General features: G+C 36.1%; 1 protein-coding gene and 1 long non-coding RNA gene across 2 annotated transcripts in view; both read right to left on the minus strand.

Annotated features, from left to right (window-relative positions):
- Positions 1-23,759, minus strand: part of LOC132721565 (nucleosome-remodeling factor subunit BPTF-like) — a gene marked incomplete at its 5' end in the record, with an annotated part of 145,789 nt that overhangs the window by 12,089 nt on the left and 109,941 nt on the right. The window contains 8 exon segments of the mRNA XM_060705888.1: positions 2,924-3,046; positions 6,744-6,900; positions 7,424-7,518; positions 12,271-12,364; positions 19,746-19,929; positions 20,186-20,310; positions 22,409-22,415; positions 22,510-22,571. Coding sequence (XP_060561871.1) covers positions 2,924-3,046; positions 6,744-6,900; positions 7,424-7,518; positions 12,271-12,364; positions 19,746-19,929; positions 20,186-20,310; positions 22,409-22,415; positions 22,510-22,571 — 847 coding nt within the window.
- On the minus strand, positions 9,105-19,730 carry LOC132721564 (uncharacterized). Its single transcript, XR_009624479.1, has 2 exons — positions 14,141-19,730; positions 9,105-12,364 (listed from the first exon to the last, which is right to left on the minus strand). It is a non-coding gene; the product is annotated as an uncharacterized LOC132721564 (long non-coding RNA).

The raw sequence follows: 23,759 nt of genomic DNA on the forward strand, positions 1-23,759 counted from the left end.
TGTTGCCATAGCAAACAGAATTTTCAACATAGGAAGAAAAGAAAAAGACGTGCATAATCTCCATACTGCCATCTATCCATATATCAAGTTTCATAAAAATATTTTCAGTACTTTTCAAGTTATCGCGGGATCCAGTTTTATGGACGGACGGACTGACAGACAGACGGACGGACAGAAAACCTAAAGTCACCTCCGGTAAACCGGTAGGGGACTAATAACAAAATAACAGCCAGTAATAGCCAAAAAAAAAATTGAAAATTTCAATAATTTGACCTTCAAAGTCAAGGTCATTTATGAGTGAAGGTCAAGGTCTGTCTGGTTATTTTTAAGGGCTATCCTTGAAGATTATTATGTTCAAGTTTGAAGACAATCCATTCAAAAATAACAAAATAACAGCCAGTAATAGCAAGAACAAGCAAAATTTGGACTTTTGACCTTTATGGATGAAGGTCAAGGTTGGTGTGGTGTACTGAAAGGTCTTGTCCCAAGGGTTGTTGTGGCCAAGTATGAAGACAATACACCAAGAACTAAAAAAGTTATGATCCAGGTACAAAATTGCGGACGGCAAAGCCGCCAGGACTATAACAATACCTCTACTTAAAAAAAAAAGAAAAAAAAAGGCCAAGCTAAAAATGAGCAATGGGCAATTACTCCAAAATTAGGCAAGGTAGAATTATGGTTCTTTTGCACTGCACTTCAACCAAATGACATCTATCTACATACAAAGTTTCATGCTGATATCTCTTATAGTTTTATAGTTATGTCCTAGACAAAGTTCAAAATGTTAAAATAAACAAAGGGCAATAACTTCAAAATTAGGCAAGGCAGAATTATGGTTCTTATGCATTGCACTTCTACCCAATGAGATCTATCTACCTACTAAGTTTCATGTTGATATCTCTTATAGTTTCTGAGTTATGTCCTGGACAACGTTCAAAGTTAACAAGAGCCACCCCCGGGCGGGGGCAACGCTCGACTTTTTACTTTTTCTAAACGCAAACACAGAAAGGTTTGAACATATATTGATGTTTCCTTTTTATAAATTTAGTTGGTCTGTCTTGTCACATTAGTTTTGTTTATATATTTTGTATATATATGAATAGAAACATTAAGCATATTTCTAAAAATAGCAACACTTCGCAATTTCTAAAAATAGCAACAATGACGCAATTTCTAAAAATAGAAAAAATGACGCAATTTCTCAAAATAGAAAAAAATGACGCAATTTCTAAAAATAGAAAAACAATGACGCAATTTCTAAAAATAGGGAAAAAAATGACGCAATTTCTAAAAATAGAAAAAATGACGCCATTTCTAAAAATAGAAAAAAATGACGCAATTTCTAAAAATAGCAACAATGACACAATTTCTAAAAATTGAAAAAAATGACGCAATTTCTAAAAATAGAAAAACAATGACGCAATTTCTAAAAATAGAAAAATGACGCCATTTCTAAAAGTAGAAAAAAATGACGCCATTTCTAAAAATAGCAACAATGACACAATTTCTAAAAATAGATAAAATGACGCAATTTCTAAAAATAGAAAAACATGACGCAATTTCTAAAAATAGAAAAAATGACGCAATTTCTAAAAATAGAAACAATGACGCAATTTCTAAAAATAGAACAAAAATGACGCAATTTCTAAAAATAGAAAAAAATGACGCAATTTCTAAAAAATAGCAACAATATCAATATATAATATATATATATATATATATATATATACCTGCATATATGTATATATATACACACACACATTTATATATATATATATATATATATATATATAATACATATACTATACATACACACACACCAATAAATGCACAATCTGAGAAAATTCAGTAATATAACCTTCAAGGTGAAGGTCATTAAAGAGCCCAAGCAAATTTGGGTTTGATAAACAACAAGGTCTGGTCCTTAAGAATGTTCTGTTATAATATGAAGTTTGTCCCTTCAAAAATAGCAAAGTTACAGTCAGTTACTGCCAAAACAATGAAAATTTCAATAATTTGACCTTCAAAGGCAATGTCATTAATGAGTGAAGGTCAAGGTCTTTCGGTATATTTTTAACAGTTATCTTTGAAGATTATTATGTTCAAGTTTGAAGACAATCCATTCAAAAATAACAAAGTTACAGCCAATAATAGCCAAAAAAATGATAATTTCAATAATTTGACCTTCAAAGTCAAGGTCATTGAGGAGTGAATGTCAAGGTCTGACTGGTTATTTTTAAGGGATATCCTTGAAGATTATTATGTTCAAGTTTGAAGACAATCCATTCAAAAATAACAAAGTAACAGCCAATAACAGCATGAACAAGCAAAAATTGGACTTTTAACCTTGAAGGTCAAGGTCATTTATGGATGAAGGTCAAGGTTAGTGTGGTCTACTGAAAGGTCTTGTCCCAAGGATTGTTGTGGCCAAGTATGAAGACAATACACCAAGAAATAAAAAAGTTATGATCCAGGTACAAGTTTTCGGACGGCAACGGCAACGCCGACCTGACTATAACAATACCTCTACTTTTTTTTTCAAAAAAAAAAAAAGTCGAGCTAAAAAAAGAACAAAGGGCAATAACTCCAAAATTAGGCAAGGCAGAGTTATGGTTCTTTTGCAATGCACATCTACCCAATGAGATCTATCTACCTACAAAGTTTCATGTTGATACCTCTTCTTGTTACAGAGTTAGGTCCCAGACAAGAAGAGTGGAAGGCTGGACAACTGGACGGACGAAGCGGCGACTGCTCACCCTTTGGGGAGCATAAAAAACAATATACATGTACGCTTCTGTGTAGATATTAAAGCTCCAGGCAACGTTCTATATTCTGCTTAATTGATGTATCTTCAAATATTTCAAAGTAATGATACTTAAACATCCATATCTTAACACACAATCAGACTGGTTTTTAAACATACCCATAGGATCTTTGATGATATTGTAGTAATCAGGCACTTCAGTAGGATCTACAGGTTCGAGGAATGGCCAGCCCATCTTGTGAGACTGCAAGTATAAAACAGTTTTCAAATGTAGTACAAGAAATTATCTTATTATTGCAAGCAATCCATAAACCCTTACGGGTTAGAACCCCAGCAATATTCTGAAGGGCCATTAGTCATTGAATAATGGCATTGAATGAATGAACTTAAATCTTTTGAGATCTTAGTTTGTCTATATCTTAGTAATGTGTTAATTTTTCCTGCCTAGTAAGGAAATTATGTTTTATACAACAGATAATCAAAAGATCCAGTCAGTCAGTAGTTTAAGCTTAATGAGGGTCCATCCGCCCGCGAGGGCACAAAATGCAGCTTGCGCTGTCGAGTACGGACCCCGGACATGTCACCAGTCATGTCCTTAAAGAGTTAATTTTGAAGCACAAAATGGTGATAATTTACCTCCATGCAATTTCCACGGAGTATTAGCCAAAGATATGAATTTTGAGCCAAAAGTAGGTCACTGTACGGCGGTCAATGAGAACCTTAATGTACAGTAACCTGTAAAAGATCCAATTTTCTCAGGATGAATATGTATAACTAATGTTTCAACTTTTCTCTATTTTAAGTACAGTTGTTGGAAAAGTTCTTTAAAAGTGATCTTTAAGAATGGACAGACAGACAAACTAACAGAGACTCTGAGGGTAAATCTTAAAACATCCCTGGTTGTTACCAGAATATAACATTTTTAAAAGCAAAATTCTAAAACTAAGGGGAGATAACTCTCAAAATAAAGAAACTACACTTATGAACATTATTGTGTAACAAAGAACAATTATCTAAGTTTAAAGAAGATACCATTTATAGTCAAAAAGAAGAAAAGTGAAAAAATAACAATTTTCAAATATACCATTTATAGTAACAAAAAATAAAATTCAAAAACATTTTTAAGTAATTTCAAGTTCAAAATGAAAATAATCATGGAAACCTATGTCTTATAAATCTCATCACATATGAAGCAGGTGTTGATAATGAATTTCTGGACATATAGACGCTAGATTTATAACCCTTGTCACATTATTATAATGTTGGAGTTTGAAATAAATGCTATAAGAAATGAGGAAGCTTGAGTAAAAAATAATAATTTCTGGAAAGAAATCTAAGTGCAAGGGGGACATAATTCTGGAAAAAGTCAAGCTAGAGTATCGAACCTTCTCCAAAATGACTTGAGTGATAATAAGACACACATATATGAAATTCCAAGTAGATGCAGTAAGACATAAAGAAGTTATAAAACAAGAGGGCCAAGATGGCACTAGATCGCTCACCTGACCCATCGAACTCATCCCAGCAATTACCTAGACAAGGATCCTGACCAATTTTCATGTCAGGTGAGTCAAAAATGTGACCACTAGAGTGTTAACAAGGATTTTTCATATTTGAGCAGTGTGACCTAGTTTTTGACCCCAGGTGACCCATATTCAAACTTGACCTAGAAATCATCAAAACAAACTTTCAGACCAATTTCCAGGATATTTGGATCAAAACAGTATCCATTAGAGTTTTAACAAGACTTTTCTATTTTTTAGCTCCTGTGACCTAGTTTTTCATCCGAGATGACCCATGTTCGAACTCATCCGAGCAATTACCTATACAAGCATCCTGACCAAGTTTGATGACAAATGAGTCAAAAATGTGACCACTAGAGTGTTTACAAGGTTTTTCCGTATTTGGGCGGTGTGACCTAGTTTTTGATTCCAGGTAACCCATATTTGAACTTGACCTAAAAATAATCAAAACAAAATTTCAGACAAATTTCCAGGATATTTGAATCAAAACAGTAGCCACTAGAGTGTTAACAAGATTTTTCTATTTTTTAGGTCCTGTGACCTAGTTTTTCATCCGAGATGACCCATGTTCAAACCTATCCGAGCAATTTCCTAGACCAAGCATCCTGACCAAGTTTGATGAAGATTAAGGCAAAATGTGACGGCTAGAGTGTAAACGAACAAATGTGGACAGACGACATTCAACGATCCTAAAAGCTCACCAACAGCTATAGAGCGATGAGCTAAAAAATCATCATTTTTTTCATGAAAATTGTAAGTTTTGGTAGATGACCCATAGATGATATTATATACCAAATATCAAAGCTCTAAACATTGTACCTTCAGACAAGTAGATTTTTTACTACATGTTCATAGTGAAAATCAATGACCCACAAGGCGGGGCCCAAAATTTGACACTAGAGGCAAAATTTGAACAACTTTGGTAGAGTATCTATAGATGATATAATATACAAAATATCAAAGCTTTAATCCTTGTACCTTCAGACAAGAAGATTTAAGATTTTATTTACTATGTGTACATAGTGAAAATCAATGACCCCCTTAGGCGGGGCCAATTTTGACCCCAGGGCTATAATTTGAACAATCTTGGTAGAGGTTCACTCAAAATGTTTCATGCAAAATATCTAACCTCTAGCATTTGTCAATTTCGAAAAGATGATTTTTTAAAGTTTTTACTATATACGTATAAGGAAAACCTATGACCCCCAGGGCGGGGCTAATTTTTACACTAGAGGCAAAATTTGAACAACTTTGATAGAATACCAATAGATGATATCATATACAAAATATCAAAGCTCTAAGCCTAGAAGGTATTTTAAGTTTTTACTATATGTACATATAGTGAAAATCAATGAACCCCCAGGACGTGCCAATTTTGACCCCAGGGCTATAATTTGAACAATCTTGGTAGTGGTCTATCAGACAATGGCTTATGCAAAATATCTATGCTCTAGGCTTTGTGGGTCTTTACAAGAAGATTATTTAAATTGATCCTTATAATTCCTTTTGGTTGCTATGGCAACCTGATTTCTGCATGGGCCCTTCACCAAAGTCAATCCTGCCAAGTTTGGTTGAAATTGACCTTGTGGTTTTTCACAAGAAGATTTTTTAAGTTCACTATATAATCTATAAAACACAGAAACATACACACAAACAGTTGAATCGCTATATGCCACCGCATTGCAGATGCTGCGGTGGCATAAAAATGTTTTCAATCACAAATATTGTTATATTTGCCATATTTTAAGCCTATTTGTTGCCATAGCAACCAGAATTTTCAACACAGGAAAAATGAAAAAGGACGTGCATACTCTCCATACTGCAATCTACCCATGATTCAAGTTTCATAAAAATTATTTTCAGTACTTTTTGCTATCACTGGATTTCAGTTTTATGGTTTAAATTAGCCATATTTTTAGTCTATTTGTTGCCATAGGCAACTAAAGTTTTCATCATAGGAAAGAAAAGAGAAAGAGGTGCATAATCTCCAGACTGCCATCTATCGATATATCAAGTTTTCATAAAAATATTTTTCAGTACTTTTCTGCGTTATAGAACCCCCGGGATCCCCACGCCTTTTGCGGATGGACTGCGAAAGACAGCAGCCGGAGGGCACCAACCTTACAAGTCCCATCCGGCTTCCACCACACACCACGGCACTCGCTGCTACATTACCTCCACCCCCACTCTCTCCACCACTCCCGCAACCACCCATCAATTATGCGTGATTTTCCTACTTCGACCTCTCGAATCAGGACCACAAATTCTCTACCTACACGCAAAACTGGCCACTCAAAAATTAAATACTTTATATTACAGACCATATCAGAAAGGAACCTTTGCTAAAAATTCATCAATTAGAAACACTGGATTACAAATTAAATATTCTACACCCCCCAGCACCCCTCCACTCAGGAACCCACTTTTGATCACACTTATTCATAATTTCACATTACCTTCATCAATCGCAGCTCTCTCCCTCACACCCACCTCGCACCCACACCATCCTCCACCCCACGCTACACGCTCACAACCTCGCTCCCCTCTCCCTCCTCGCTCCCCATCGCACACCACACCCTTCACCGCCCACCCACCTGATGCTATCCACCCCACCTTCCAACCCACCTCTCACTGCTCCTTCAACCACACTTTCCCCTCTTCCACTCCCACCCCACCCCCCCTTCCGCTCACACTCTCCTCCCCACTCATCCGCAGCCAGCCACACTCACAGATTACACCCCCACGTCCCCTAGCTCCTCTCACGCGCCCAATCCACCCAACCACCTACTCCTGGGTCTACAAGCGCCCCTCAGACCCCCCCCCCCCCCCTCATACCACATAAACCACTGACATTCCTATTACCTGGATGCGCCCTGGTCCAGCCGCCTCTACCCCCTACCTCACCCCAGCTCCATCAGTCCTCTGCTGTAGTTCTTTAAGTTTATCGGGATCTTGTTTGGGTCTCGTACGTCGACCATTTAGCGCAGCACATGGTATCGCGTCTCATTTCATCAGCCTCCTTCTTGGAGTGATCCCCCCACACCCATCGCAGCCGACACCACCCATCCTGCGCCACACCTATCACCCCCCCCCCTCACCAATACCCACCCTTAAAACCCCCCACCACGCCACACACCTCCCACACACTCCTCTCGCGCCCCCACTTCCAACCCTCTTCAGCTTCCACCTCCTCACCCCACCCCAATCCTGTAGCAGGAATTCCATTGGTAACTGCAAAATAAATAATAATTAATAATGCTAATAAAGCAATCAATGCATGTAAACAATTGACCAGAATCAGTACAGTGTTATTAATTAGTTATTAAGGTATTGTTATCTGAAAAAAGAGGGCCCAGGAGGACCATGGACAAAGCTCACTTGAGAAATTTAGGCTTAAAGGTCCGGAAAGTTAAGAACCCCTTTTCAATTTCCCAGAAGCACAATTTAAAAACAAGGGACAGCTTAATCTGAACAATTTTTATACACAGTCACCAAGGAAATTTTTGTATTAATTTATTTCAAAACTGAACCAGTGGTTTAGATGTTGTTTCAATGACCCTTGGGGCAGAGCCAATTTTGACCCGAAGGCTTTTATTTGAACAAACTTGGTAGACATCAATTAGAAGATGTTTCATGCCATATATCTAAGCTCTACCTCTGTTGGATTGTCACAAGAAGTTTTTAAGTTTTTTACTATAATCAATTACCCCCTGGGGTGGGGCCAATTTTGTCTGTAGGGCTTTTATTTGAACAAACTTAGAAGATGTTTCATGCCAAATATCTAAGCTCTAGCTCTTTCGATTTTTACAAGAAGATTTTTTAAGATTTTTGTAAACAAGAATACATTTGTGAAAAATTATATGCCACCACATTTATATAACAGAAGTAGATTTTTTTTGTTACTTACAATTGAACTTTGTCATAATGCAGTAGTAGCTAGTGAATTTGGCGGTCAAGGTCATATTTCAGCATGTTAAATCATTAGACACATGTGCAGAAGTGTCTAATGTTAAGAAACAAAGGCCATAAGAATTTTTATTGACAACAAGATTGCATTTGAGAAAAATGCTATGCCCCCGCATGGTTCAAATTTCATAGCTGTACATCAAAGGACAAGAAAGTAGGTCACATCATCAAAATCTAGGTCAAAGTTCAATTTTACAACTAAAACTGCACATGGTCAAAATGTCATTGCTGTACATCAAAGGACAAGAAAGTAGGTCACTGTCCCTTTGGGCAAGGCATAATTTTGACCCAAGGGTTTAATAACAATCTTGATACAGGTCCACCAAACAACATTTAAAGTCAAATATCTAAGCTACAGCTTTCTCCCATTCAGAAAACATTTGTTTTATTTACTGTTTTTACTACGTGTACATAATGAGAATCACTGCCCCCGGGCAGGGCCAATTTTTGACATTTGAACAACTTTGGTAGAGGACCTATAGATGATATTATATATCAAACATCAAAGCTCTATGCCTTGAACCTTCAGACAAATTTTTTTTTTCCACTGTATGTACATAATGAAAATCAATGACCCCCGGGGCGGAACCAATTTTGACCCCAGGGCTATAATTTGAACAATCTTGCTAGAGGTTCACTACACAATGTTTCATGCAAAATATCTTAACTCTATCCTTCGTAAATTTAGAGAAGATGATTTTTTAAATTTATTCTTATAATTCCTTTTGGTTGCCATATCAACCAGATATTTAACTATATACATGTAAGATAAACCAATGGCTCCCACCTCTAGCATTCGTCAATTGCGAGAATAATTTTTTTAAAGTTTTTACTATATACATATAAGGAAAACCAATGACCCCTGGGGCGGGGCCGATTTTGACCCCAGGGCTATAATTTGAACAATCAGGGTAGAGGTCTACCAGACAATGCCTTATGCAAAATATCTAAGCTCTAGGCCTTTTGGGTCTATACAAAAAGTTTTTACTATATGTACATATAGCGAAAATCAATGACCCCGGGGCGGGGCTGATTTTGACCCAAGGGCTTTAATTTGAACAATCTTGGTAAGGGTCTACCAGATGATGCCTTATGCAAAATATCTAAGCTCTAGGCCTTTTGGGTCTTTACAAGAAGATTTTTTAAATTTATTCTTATAATTCCTTTTGGTTGCCATGGCAACCAGATTTCTGCATGGAATGAAATTTTTTGAACAACTTTGGAAGCCCTTCACCCAAGGAACAATCCTGCAAAGTTTGGTTGAAATTGGACTAGTGGTTTTTCACAAGAAGATTTTTTAAGTTCACTATATAATCTATATAACACACACACAAACACACACACACACACACAGGTGACATTGTCCTCAGGTGAGCTAAATAGTTGTGTTTCAGGGTCTTAACATAGAACATGACTGCAGTTTAAATTGCTTTTACAGAAATTATACAATGTAATTATACCAGGATAATTACAACTTACAGATAGCTTGGGCTATTCATCAATTAATGTAGTCAAGATGTGTATTACTGCATTCACTTTGGTAAATTAGAGTAATTACAACTACAGCCATGTGCTTGTTAATACAAATAAAATATACAGTCAAATATCAAATGCTGTTCAACTCTTGCAATATATACAGCAGTTACTTGAAAAAATGATTGGGCTAACGAAAATTTATAAATTTATTTTTCATTAGATATTTTTTTCATATCTTAATTAACCATAATTATATTAAACAAGAGGGCCATGATGGCCCAATATCGCTCACCTTAAGGAATAGATTTTAACTGGATTTTTCTTATTTAAAACAAGCAACATGTTTATAAAATACTTTAATGTTATTTAGTTAGTGTCAAATGTAAAGTATTTTTGGCCAACAGCAACAGGAATGCAATCAAGTGTATAGAAATACCTCTTTTTTTCTTTTCTTTAAAGTATAGGTTGCTAAAAAATACACTCCCTGTAGTGTGTTTACATCATGAAAATTTTAACAATGTCATCATAATTAACAAGGCGAAGTACAAATTTGGATAATACTTCAATAAAAATGGGTCAAAGACAAAAATGGCCAGGTTGCATTTGTATACCAAATAACATGACTCATGAGGCTGTGATGTTACAAAAATGTACTACCATTGACCATTAATTTCGAACATTTAACTAAGTCAGTAAACAGGAAGTGGATAAGCGATAGACCTGAACTTGGGACCACATATTAATGCAGTCACATTACCAAATATCAAGAGGCTGTGTTATGTAGCTGCTGAGAAAACTGTTACGGAAATATCCTTCCATTTACAATAAATGCCGAAAATTTAACTAAGTCATCAAACGGGAAGTGGATGAGCCACATACCTGAAATCATATCCCATTGTATGTGACTAAATGTTGATGCTGTATACCAAATATCAAGAGGCTGTGATAAGTAGTTGCTGAGAAAATTGTTAGAAAAAATTCCTACCATTGACCATTATTATGAATTTAACTAAGTCAGTAAACATGAAGTGGATGAGTGACAGACCTGAAATCGAATCCCATGGTATGGAACAATGTGTTAATGCTGTATACAAAATATTATGAGGTTCTGTAGAGTAGTTGCTGAGAAAACTGTTACCAAAAATGGCCCAACCAATTCGCCTGCCTGCCCGGAATCAAGTCTCAATACATGATGGTAAACAGTATTTTTTTTGCATATGATTATGTAAATTTTTTCGAAAACCAGTATTATAGTTGTACCAGATATCCCATTAGTGTTTAAATATTAAAATAATTTCTGATAAAAGTGTTTACTCAGGGGTATCATGTTGGGGACAGGATCTAACCCCCAAGCATCTATGGTTTATCATATTAGGACATCCCTTTCTACAAAAACTTCTTCCTGTTCACATGAGTGGCTCTATACACAGGTTTAATCATAAAATTAAATCATGTAAAATGTTATTAAAAAAAAACAAACAGCAGGGATCTCAGGAAGGTCAGAATTTCACCTGGCAGACTGTTTGGCAAAAAATTTTCATGAGTCAAATCAGTTTTTTCTTGTGTTATTTTTCTACACGAATCATTTTCATGTTTTCAGAAATGACTGTTTGGGAAGTCATTTAGGGTAGATTTTCAAGTTTAAATTGATAACTATTGTAAGGTTAGGCAATTATAAGCTTCTTGCTTAGTTAACATGATGATAAAGATAATTAAGTATTTCTAGCACCATGAATAATTACCATAATTATTGTTCCATTTTCACTTACATTTATTGAGGTGATAAACACATGTGTACATGCAGGGGTATAAGTTACAGAAACTGGAAATACTGAAAGAAAAGTTGAGGGGCCAGGGGGCCGCTAGGGCCCCCCGGTGGGTCCAGGGCAACGCCCTGGCTAGGGGTTCAGGGGGCTGGAGGCCCTCAGAAGCTTTTGCAATTTAGTGAATTTAAAAGTTCAAAAAAAGGCTCAAATACATACTCAAGTGCTTTATTTATCTTAAGATGTAATTAATCTGATATGTTAAAATTTACACAAATTCACTGAGCAATACTATTTAAGCAATATATACACATTCCACATAACAAATTATGTTCATTCTTTTTACTATTTTCAAATTCATATCTTAAATTTAATTCTTTTCCATTGTCTTCCACTTGTTGATGCAGCACACTTTCAACTGACTTGACAATTTCTTCAGATGTGGAAACATTTTGAATTCTCAATCCTAAATGATCCATTACTACTTGACTAGTTTCATCATCAAAGTACTGAAAGATTATATTCAGTACTTTGTTATTGATTTTTGTTAGTTGCCTTATCCATATTCAAAGATATTAACTTATCTTTCACTTTTGACTTCACTCCATCCTTAACAGATTTGGCTACACCATGTGTTGTTATGTAAATTGCACTGGTTGGAGAAAGAGTAGTTTTTTCAAGAGCAGGCTTGTCTTCAGCTAAATGTTTGGCATGATGTTAGAGATCGCCTGATGATGTTACAGATCGCCTGCTATGGAAAATGGCAGTCAATGTTCACTAAGAAAGGCAGTTGTGATTGCTCTTTGTTTGGCAATGCGATCTTGCATACTTTCAATCTTTTTGTCCACAGCTTTTGATGAGCCTGGCAGTACCTGAAAAAGACAATTTTCAAATAAAAGATGTATGAAAACATATCAAATAAAATATCACACTCATAAATTGTCAATTTAGTTTGGAAACAAGGAGATAATCAAACTAAAACAAGAGCACCGCTAGGCGGAGCATTATATGCCCGAAAGTACTCTTTCTTTTAGTGAGGAAGACATTGGAATTAAATACAGTATTACTTCCTTCAAAAAGCAATCCTCCTTTATAGCTGAAGAACATTCATGTATATATGCAGTTGCTGTTTTCAAAGCACCACCATCAAGTTGTTATCTTGTAAGTAAAAATGCTAAAACGGATGGACACCAAGACGTCAGGGGTATAAAGCTGTTAATCCTATAAAATTTTACAGCTGTAGTTCGATTAATACTTGAGTTTTTGAGTGAAAACTGTTTCCAGTTTAAAGGTGATAGTCATCCCTTGATCTTTGACCTTGTGACCCCAAAATCAATAGCGGTCTTCTACCCAATATGAACAATCATCCTATGAAGCTTGAATACTGTGGGCCAAATGGAACTTAGGTTATGCTCCGGAAACCATTTTCAGTATAAAGCTAATAGTGACCTTGACCTTTGGCCTTGTGACCCCAAAATCAATAGGGGTCTTCTACCCAATATGGACAATCATCCTATGAAGTTTGAAAACTGTGGGTCAAATGGAACTTGAGTTATGCTTCGGAAACCATTTTACGTATTTAGCTAATAGTGACCTTGACCTTTAACCTTGTGACCCCAAAATCAATAGGGGTTTTTTACCCAATATGGACAATCATCCTATGAAGTTTGAATACTGTGGGCTAAATGGAACTTAAGTTATGCTCCGGAAACCATTTTCAGTATTTCGCTAATAGTGACCTTGACCTTTGACCTTGTGACCCCAAAATCATTAGGGGTCTTCTACCCAATATGGGCAATCATCCTATTAAGTTTGAATACTGTGGGCCAAATGGAACTTAAGTTATGGTCAGGAAACCATTTTCAGTATTAAGCTAATAGTGACCTTGACCTTTGACCTTGTGACCCCAAAATCAATAGGGGTCTTCTACTTAATATGGACAATCATCCTATGAAGTTTGAATACTGTGGGTCAAATGGAACTTAAGTTATGCGCCGGAAACCATTTTCAGTATTTAGCTAATAGTGACCTTGACCTTTGACCTTGTGACCCCAAAATCAATAGGGGTCTTCTATCCAATATGGGCAATCATCCTTTGAAGTTTGAATACTGTGGGTCAAATAGAACTTAAGTTATGCTCCGGAAACCATTTTCAGTATTTAGCTAATAGTGACCTTGACCTTTGACCTTGTGACCCCAAAATCAATAGGGGTCTTCTACCCAATATAGGCAATCATCCTATGAAGTTTGAATACTGTGGGCCAAATGGAACTTAAGTTATGCTCCGGAAACCAAATTGCTAACAGACGGACGGACGGACGCCAGGGGGTATAACATAATATGCCCGAAATTCTTTCGGGCACATAAAAAACATAGATAAAGAAAATCGTGTTCTTATCCTTAAAATAATATTAAGCTGGAAAAAAAATTCCAGACCTATTTAAAATTTGGGCATAGCTTCCCCTGCACAAGGCCATTTTTTAATATAACCCCCAACCCTTGCCCAGACCACATGAAAGTTGGGGGAAGACAGAAGAAAAAGAGGGTGGGGTAATGTGCATTGTTTATTAACTACACAATGCACAACTAAACCTCTTTTCATTGCTTACTCTAGATAGTGGCTAAACTACACAGAGAAATGATCTTACTTGGTCGAAGATTCTTTTAGTGGACCTCATCTTCAGCTCATCGTGATTAAGAAGCACCTTTTTTCTGTTCGATTTGTCTAGTTGATCGTTTTGGAACAGACTTCACAATAGCCCATGGCATCCCATTTTTCACCTTTAGAGTCCTTTTCCGCTAACCACTCCCACCTCCATTTGTTTTTTGCATCCTTTTTCAGATCGTTAGTATTAACACCAGGCGGTAAACACATCACTGTTGTTGTCATTGTATTTGTACATGTATTTTGACATCAAATGACTATACAACAAACGATTTCATTGGCTGGTAAAAATTACGACGACCAATCAAATCTGATCTTATATATTCTAGCTCAATTTTTCATCGGCAATCTCCGTATTGTAATTGTTTTGATTCGTTTACAAACTGGTCTGAGATGGACAAATTTATTTTAAAATATATATCAAGCATTATCAAGCAATGTGCACACGCTAATTAATGAGACATGCACACACACCCTTCCCGATTTCTCATCGGATTTACGTCATTCAGAAAAATGACCTCGGAGATCGCCAAAATGAGACGGTGTAAACATGTATAATTTTAGAAATCATATCACGGGAGGTGATATTTACATAAATACTAAATGTCATCCCTTAATACTTCATATATAGTTTACAAAATACCTGTTTCAACGAAGCACACCGATAATTGTTGTCATCTTCACTTCTTTGTTTTGAAATACGAGTTTATGTTACAAAATTTCTCAATTTCCTTGTTCAAGGCCGCCATTTTGTCCTAATTCCAGTTTAGTTTGGTTTATAGGTCAGATTGATACAGATGTTTTCTAAGTTTCAGGACTGATTGATATCTATTATTTAATGATTTGAATTGTATGTTTATAATCAGAATGAAATATTATGTCATAAATCGTTCAGCAGATTCAGTAAGACCGGTGTACACAATGTTGAAATATATGATTTTTCCCGCAAACTGGAAGGAAGAATTTAAGTAATATCCGCACTGTAAATTAAACTTTTATCTTAATAAGCTATTTTTTGTGAAAAAATACAACCTTTTTTGTTCACTTTCGTTTCTTTGTGCAATATCTTACACAATAAAATGTGCAAGTCAATGTCAAGAACCAAAATACATTGCATTTTATTTCGGAAATGACACAGTCTCCTTTCTGATGATGTTACGAAATTAAAGGAAGAATCCATTATTGAATGGGGTAATCAACTACACTGTATCTCTGAAATTGGGGCTATTCTGATTGACTTTGTTTGAATTAACATTCACATTCAACAACACTTTCATCTTTCTAATGCTTTAACAGAAAAAATCCTCAAAACAATGTCTGTTGAGACAAAAAATACAAGATACACTCTCAATTTATCCCTACAAAGACAGTTTATACAATCTTGCAATAAAAAAACCTTTAACCCCCAAAACAGAGACCAATTTTCAACTGTAGACCATAATCTGATTATACTTTGTGGAAACCAACAAGCTCATGCCTTGTGAGAAATATCTAAGCTCTAGCCCTTTCCATTTTGAAGTATAAGAACTTTTAAGTTTTTTCTTTTAGTTGCCATAGCAACCAGAGTTTAGCATGGAATGGCATTCTTTGAACAATCTTGATAGAGCTTCATACAAAGAGTATTCCTGCCAAGTTTCATTAAAATTGGTCAAGTGGTATTATAGAAGATGTCGTCTAAATAAAATGTGGACGGACACCGGACGCTTTTGATTGGCCATCCTAAAAGCTCACCTGCACTATGTGCAAGGTGAGCTAAAAATCTTATTTATTTTCTTGTTATTAATGCAAAACTTTATTTATGTTATTAAAGGAAGGTAATTGCAGAATGGAATGCATATACAAACAAGAGGGCCATGATGGCCCTAGATCGCTCACCTGACTTATCAAACTCATCCAAACAATTACCTAGACAAGCATTCTGACCAAGTTTCATGACAGGCGAGTCAAAAATGTGACCACTAGAGTGTTAACAAGGATTATCCATATTTGAGCAGTGTGACCTAGTTTTTTACCCAGGTGACCCATATTCGAACTTGACCTTGAAATCATCAAAAATAACTTTCAGATCAATTTCCAGGATACTTGGATCAAAACAGTAGTCACTAGTGTTGACAAGCTTTTTCTATTTTTACCTCCAGTGACCTAGATGACCACTGTTCGAACTCATTCGAGCAATAAGCTAGACAAGCATCCTGACCAAGTTTGATGATAATTGAGTAAAAAATGTGACCACTAGAGTGTAAACAAGGTTTTTCCATATTTGGGCGGTGTGACCTAGTTTTTCATCCGAGATGACCCATGTTTGAACTCAGCGGAGCAATGACCTAGACAAGCATCCTGACCAAGTTTGATGATAATTGAGTCAACAAGAGGGCCATGATGGCCCTGGATCGCTCACCTGACCCATCAACCGCATCCAAGCAATGTCTTAGACAAGCATCCTGGCCAAGTTTGATGACAACTGAGTCAAACATGTGACCTCTAGTGTGTTAAAAAGATTTTTCTATTTTTAGCTCCTGTGACCTAGTTTTTGACCGGATATGACCAATCTTCGAACTTTACCTAGAAATTATTAAAACAACCTTCCTGACAAATTTCCAGAATATCTGGTTCAAAACTGCAGCCACTAGAGTGTTTACAAGCTTTTTCTATTTTTAGCTCCTGTGGCCTATTTTTTGGCCGGAGATGACCCATCTTCAAACTTTACCTAGAAATCATCAAAACAACCTTCCAGGCTTCGCGAAACTGCTGAAACATTTGCCTGACATTCGGTCAGACAAACTTTCAATTTTTTGTCTGACCGAAAGAACTTTTGTCTGACCGAATTTTTTCCAAATATATATATATGGTAATACCTTTGTGTTTTTTTAAAGACATAGGAACTTTTAAAGATGTGCAAAACAATTTTATTCTCTTAAATAAAACATCAGTTTATCCAGATTGATGGACTCTGTCTGGAAATTTAAACATTCATGATCAAAATCATCATCATCATATGATCTTTATAAAATTTATGACACAATGTACATTTCATCTTATTTTCTTCCTCGTTAAAAACCAACCACGAGCGGCCATTTTTCCATTTACCCACAAATTTTCTCGGCAGGCGCCTGGACTCGTATTTCTTTTGTTTCGCTTTTTTCCTTCATTAGATAATTTACGTTTTTTACCTGGCGTAGCGCCAACGTAATAATTTAACAATGCAGTAACACCGACATTTTCTTCTGAGTACAAGATCATCGAAAGTTGTATGTATCTAGAATTTGATTGGACACTAAAAATGAAACGGCAAATCAAAACTCGTTTTACATTTTTTTATTCAAGGGAGAAAGCTCGGTCTTGATCGGTCTTGGATATATCCCGGTATTCGTACCGGACATAAGGTCCGAAACTCGTAAAAAAATATCGGACCGGCCTGATTTTTGTCGGACATGTCCGACGGTCCGGCAACTTTCGCGAAGCCTGACCTTCCCGACAAATTTCCAGAATATTTTAATCAAAACTGCAGCCACTAATTTGTTAACAAGCTTTTTCTATTTTTAGCTCCTGTGATATAGTTTTTGACCGGAGATGACCCATCTTTGAACTTGACCTAGAAATCATCAAAACAACCTTCCTGACAAATTTCCAGAATATTTGGATGAAAACTGCAGCCACTAGAGTGTTAACAAGCTTTTTCTATTTTTAGCTCCTGTGACCTAGTTTTTGACCGGACATGATCCATCTTCGAACTTGACTACTTAGATATCATCAAAACAACCTTCCTGACAAATTTCCAGAATATTTGGATGAAAATTGCAGCCACTAGAGTGTTAACAAGCTTTTTCTATTTTTAGCTCCTGTGACCTAGTTTTTGACCGGAGATGACCCATCTTCGAACTTGACCTAGAAATCATCAAAACAACCTTCCTGACAAATTTCCAGAATATTTGGATGAAAATTGCAGCCACTATAGTGTTAACAAGCTTTTTCTATTTTTAGCTCCTGCGACCTAGTTTTTGACTGGAGATAACCCATCTTCGAACTCAATCTGTATTTCATTGAGACAAACATTCTGACAAAGTTTGATGATGAGCCAATCAAAACTGTGACTGCTAGCCTGTTAACAACCCAATTGTTTTGACGACGCACGACGAAGGACCCCGAACATAGCCCCATAACTATACCACTAAAAATGTGACCACTAGAATGTTAACAAGGTTTTTCCATATTTGGGCAGTGTGAGCTAGTTTTTGCCCAAGGTGACCCATATTCGAACTTAACCTAGAAATCATAACAAACTTTCAGACCAATTTACAGGATATTTTGATGATGATTGAGGCAAAAATGTGACCACTAGAGTGTAAACAAGATTTTTCTATTTTTAGCTCCGGTGACGTAGTTTTTCATCCGAGATGACCCATGTTCAAAGTTATCTGAGCTATCAACTAGATAAGCATCCTGACCAAGTCTGATGATGATTGAGGCAAAAATGTGACTGCAAGAGTGTTAACAAGGTTTCCTATTTCTAGCTCCGGTGACCTAGTTTTTCATCCCAGATGACCCATGTTCGAACTCATTTGAGCTATCACCTAGACAAGCATCCTGACCAAATTTGATGATGGTTGAAGCAAAAATGTGACCGCTAGAGTGTTAACAAGGTTTTTCTATTTTTAGCTCTTGTGACCTAGTTTTTCATCCGAGATGACCCATGTTCAAACTCATCCGAGCTATCAACTAGATAAGCATCCTGACAAAGTTTGATGATGATTGAGGCAAAAATGTGACCGCTAGAGTGTTAACGAACAAGTGTGGACGGACGACGGACATTCAATGATCCTAAAAGCTCACCTTGAGCAAGCTCAGGTGAGCTAAAAATCAAAGACCCCCTGTGGGGCCAATTTTGACCCCAGGGCTATAATTTGAACAAATTTTGTAGAGTTACATGAGACGATACTACACACAAAATGTTTAAGCTCTAAGCCTTGCAATTTCAGAGACAAAGTTTTTTAGAGAAATCATTTCAAAAATCTATTTTTAGCCCTTCTGACCCAGATGTTCAATTGAGTAGAACCATTTGAACAATTCTAGTAGAGTTTCATGCTAGGAACATCCCTGGAAAAATTCATCAAATTTGGTCAAGTGGTTTCTGAGACGTGGTTTGTATAAAAGTTGATGACGGATGCACTGACGGGCGCCGGACAAATTGTGATCACAAAAGTTGTTGACGCACAGACAATAGACAATGGGCCATCAAAACAAATGAGAACAATAGTTAAAGTCACACCAATGGTAATATGGCAACAGTCTTATTTTACTTCAGTTGGTTATTCAATCACTAATGGGTTATGTGAGAGAGCTTCTCAATGATAACTGTTCTGGTTCCATAAGCAACTTAACAATTTAGTCACAGAGGCCTTTAACCCACACTAAAATTGATTTTACCTTTGCTTCCAGTATAGAGCCAGGTCTGCAGTACATCTGAGCAGTCTGATCAGGCTCTATACTGTTAGCAGACTAGCCTAAAGTTTCATCTTCATATCCCCAAAATCCATAATTGACAGTTCCAAAAATAGAAGCTGCACGATCAGTTTAATAAGAGTTAATTAATCAACAAACCTAGATTCATCATATGGTGTTTTACAGAGACAATACAGTTCCTCTATGGCTGTCTCTTGTTGTTTTTTACAGTCATCACAAACAAAGGCGTCTATATATTTTGACTCGCTTTCACTAATATTCACACATTCCCCATGGAACCAGTTGGAACACAGATCACAACCAATATAAAATCTGTAAGGAAAATGTTATTTTCTTAAGAATACAGTTTTTAAGTTCATGTAATGCAAGGGGTTTAAAAACAACAACTTTTTTATGTTTAAACAAAACATTTTTAACAGAATGAACAAATTATCACAATGCATTAAATACATTTTTTTCCCCTCTAAATTTTCCATTTCTGCAATTAAAAGTACCACAATGTATCAAAACAAGTAAAAAGCGCTTCCTGTAAAACTATTTATGATAAAATATCATTATTTCTACATACCTTGATTCATCATAAGGAGTTTTACAGATACAATACAGTTTACGTTTGGGATTTAGACTTTTTTCTTTCACACCTGTAGAAATAATTTTCTGTTTCTTTTTCTTAGCTCTGGCTGCTTCAGCGACCTGCAAGCAAGAGACATTAGCTTATTAGAAGCCTAGCAGCAATTACTGAGACCTATGCTATCATTAAAGTACAAGGTACAATCTTTACTGTTCATTGATGATACTTTTTGTAACTGGTATTATTTGTCACGCCACAGACATGCATGTCATGCATGCAGCAAAAATTTCAGATGTTTATAATATTTAGTTCCAAATTTGTTTACCAAAACTATTTTTTTCATTTTAAGTTCAAAGCCCTTAAAACTATTTCAATGTAAACACAAACCATTTTTATACAAAGTTCAAGGCACTGAAACTATTCAGTATAAACCTTTTGTAAATTGCATACTGCATATTTGTAGCTAATAATGACTACATACATTTCCACAAAGTATGAGTGCTGAAACTGAAAATTTCAAAATTTTTTCAACATTCAAGAGAGATAACTTTGTCTAAAATCATTGATACAACCAAATTCAATCTTGAACTGCTTATGTATCTATATGTCAAATTTGAGTTGAATGTATACAAGGGAACTAAAAATTTCTATTTTTTTTTATCAAAGTTCAACAGTGTTAGCGATTTTCCCCTAACTTTACCGAGTACCTGGGACTCAGTGCTAATAGATCTGTTCGACCCAATTCAAGAGACAAGTTCTCAATTACAAAAATGTTAATGTTTGCATAACTTCATATTACAATCAACAAATTTGTGTACTTTATCTATATAATTTGACGGCTTTGTGCTCATGAATAATATTTAAGAAGTTAGGGCTGAAGGTCAATTAACAAAAAAACATTAACAGTCAAGATGTTGAAGAGCCTGCAAATCGACTGTCTACAGTCTTTAACGGTCTTTAGTCTCGCGAAAGAATGTGGAAAAGAGACTGTTGATACTTTAATTTACTTCATATCTCACATTAATATAAGCGATTGAATTGGGTTTATTTAAATACTATATCTTTTGTACATATTTCTATGTGTATTTTACCTTTTTAAAGGGTCACATTTTCCTACTTAACAACGGAACAGTCTCTTATGTCAAAAACATATTGACGACAGTGACTGTTGATGTTCGCGGATACCATTGATGGGTTGGCCCAAAACTAGGCCAAGCACTTGCTCCTAGTCTACGTTTGGGATATAAATCTGCATTGCTTATGAGAAGAGAACAAATCAAAATGAGGTGAAAGTCAAGAAAATCCGTTTTCAATCAGAGCAAAAAAACTTAAGACAGAATTAACCAATTATCGGGGAAAATTTTTCCTCCCTGGCAATTTTAGCGAGTAAATTGATATGTTTACTCAGTCAACACGAACACTGGTTCAAGAGTGATAACTCTGTCAGCTATCATCAAAACCATGACCTAATTCGAACTTGACCAGTGTATTCTTATGACATTATCCATATCTTAAATTTGAGTTTAATGTGTAACACTAAACATCATCTAAACATCAATGTGTAACGTTTTGTGGAACAGGGAGATAATTAATGGAAACTGAAAATTTCATATTACTTTCAAAGTGAAAGGCGTATAACTCTGCCAAAAATCATCAAACCATGACCATGTTCAAAACTTGACCTGTGCATTTTTTTTTTGACGTATCCATATGTCAAATTTTAGTTGAATGTGTAATACTTTTTAGGAGATAATGAATGGAAACAGAAAAATTTAATATTTTTTTCAAAGTGAAAGGGGCATTACTCTGCCAAAAATCATCGAACCATGACCAAATTCAAACTTGACCTGCGCATTCCTTTGACATATCCATATGTCAAATAATTTGATTTGAATGTGTAATACCGTTGCGGAGATAATGAACAGAAACTGAAAAATTTCATCAAGGGGCATAACTGTGAAAATCATGGGACCATGACCAAAGTCAAACTTGACCTGTATTTTCTCATGATAAATCCATATGTCAAATTTGAGTTGAATGTGTGCAACCATTACTAAGATAATGGACGGGAAACTGATGATGACTGAATGACAGAATGATGGAGGACGGAATGACGGAACAGGGTAACACTATGTGCCCCAGCCATTTATGGCGGGGGCAAAAAAAGGTGATTTGTGATGATTCAAACTGAAATATATAATATTTAAGTAGTTTACAAACCTGGGCACTTGAAGGAGGCATAGGTGGCAGTGTATTTTGTTGTCTTTATATTTTCCTCCTGTCGTTTCTGTAAAATCATAGCAGCTGGTACCACAGTCTGCCTCACTGGTACCGCTTTCTTTCTACTGGTAGCATGTGACTTCACTGCCTCTTGAATCTCAGCCTATGTAAAGAACAACAATAACAAGATTGCATTTGTGAACAAGGTGGCCATTGGCTCCAAAGCGCTCATCTGAAGACATACTGTTATTTGGAAAAGAGACAATTTTGACAACTGTGGTAGAAGATCTAATAGATGATATTATATACCAATTATCTAAGCTCCTTTCAGGCAAGAAGTTTTTTTTAAAAAGTTTTACAATACACATATAAGGAAAGCCTATGACTCCTACCCTGGGACAGGGCCAATTTTGACCCAGTGTCATAACTAATCAAGGGCCATAACTCTGAGTTAAAGTGTCTGACCCGAAAACAAGCCGACGATATGCGCATCTCCTCTTGGTATTGAAGGTTCCATAAAAAGTTTTCGTTGAATTCCACCGGTAGTTACAGAGAAGTAGTGCGGAAACAATTTTTACTCTATATGCATACTACATAACTAATCAAGGGCCATAACTCTGAGTTAAAGGGTCTGACCGGAAAAAGCCGACGATATGCGCATCCCCCCTTTGATATTTGATTTTAAATGATTCCCATAAAGTTTCGTTGAATTCCAGCCAGTAGTTTGCAGAGAGGAACTTACTCCGAAACGATTTTTACTCCATATGCATATTGCAAAACTAATCAAGGGCCATAACTCTGAGTTAAAATGTTGACCCAAACAATACACATATAAGAAAGCCTATGGACCCCTAACCTGGGACAGGGCCAGATTTTGACCCAGGGCTATAATTGGAACAATCTCAGTAGAATTCCACTACAAAGTTTCTACTACTACTTCATGTCAAATATCTAACCTCTAGCCTTCTGTCAATTCAGAGAGATTTCATTACTATATATACACTATAATAATAAGGAAAACCTATGACTCCCGGGGCAGGGCCTTTTTTGACCCACTAGGTGCATAAATTTGCAACAACTTTCATAAGAGGACCTATAGATGATATTACATACCAATTATCTAAAACTCTACGCCTTGTACCTTCAGACAAGAAGATTTTTTAAGTTTGCATTTTTAAAACTCCCTTTTCTGGCCCCGTAACCTACTTATGTAACAGACCAGAACCATTTGCACAACTTTGGCAGGGGACACCACAGGACCATTCCATTAAAGTTTAGGTTACTGTGCAGTCACTGGTTTCAGAGGAGATGATGTTTAAAGAACTTTTTGACGACAAAAGAGGGACGGATA

Source organism: Ruditapes philippinarum, unplaced genomic scaffold, assembly GCF_026571515.1.
Source record: "Ruditapes philippinarum isolate M1 unplaced genomic scaffold, ASM2657151v2 ctg799_1_1_1_1, whole genome shotgun sequence".
NCBI lineage: Eukaryota > Metazoa > Mollusca > Bivalvia > Venerida > Veneridae > Ruditapes > Ruditapes philippinarum.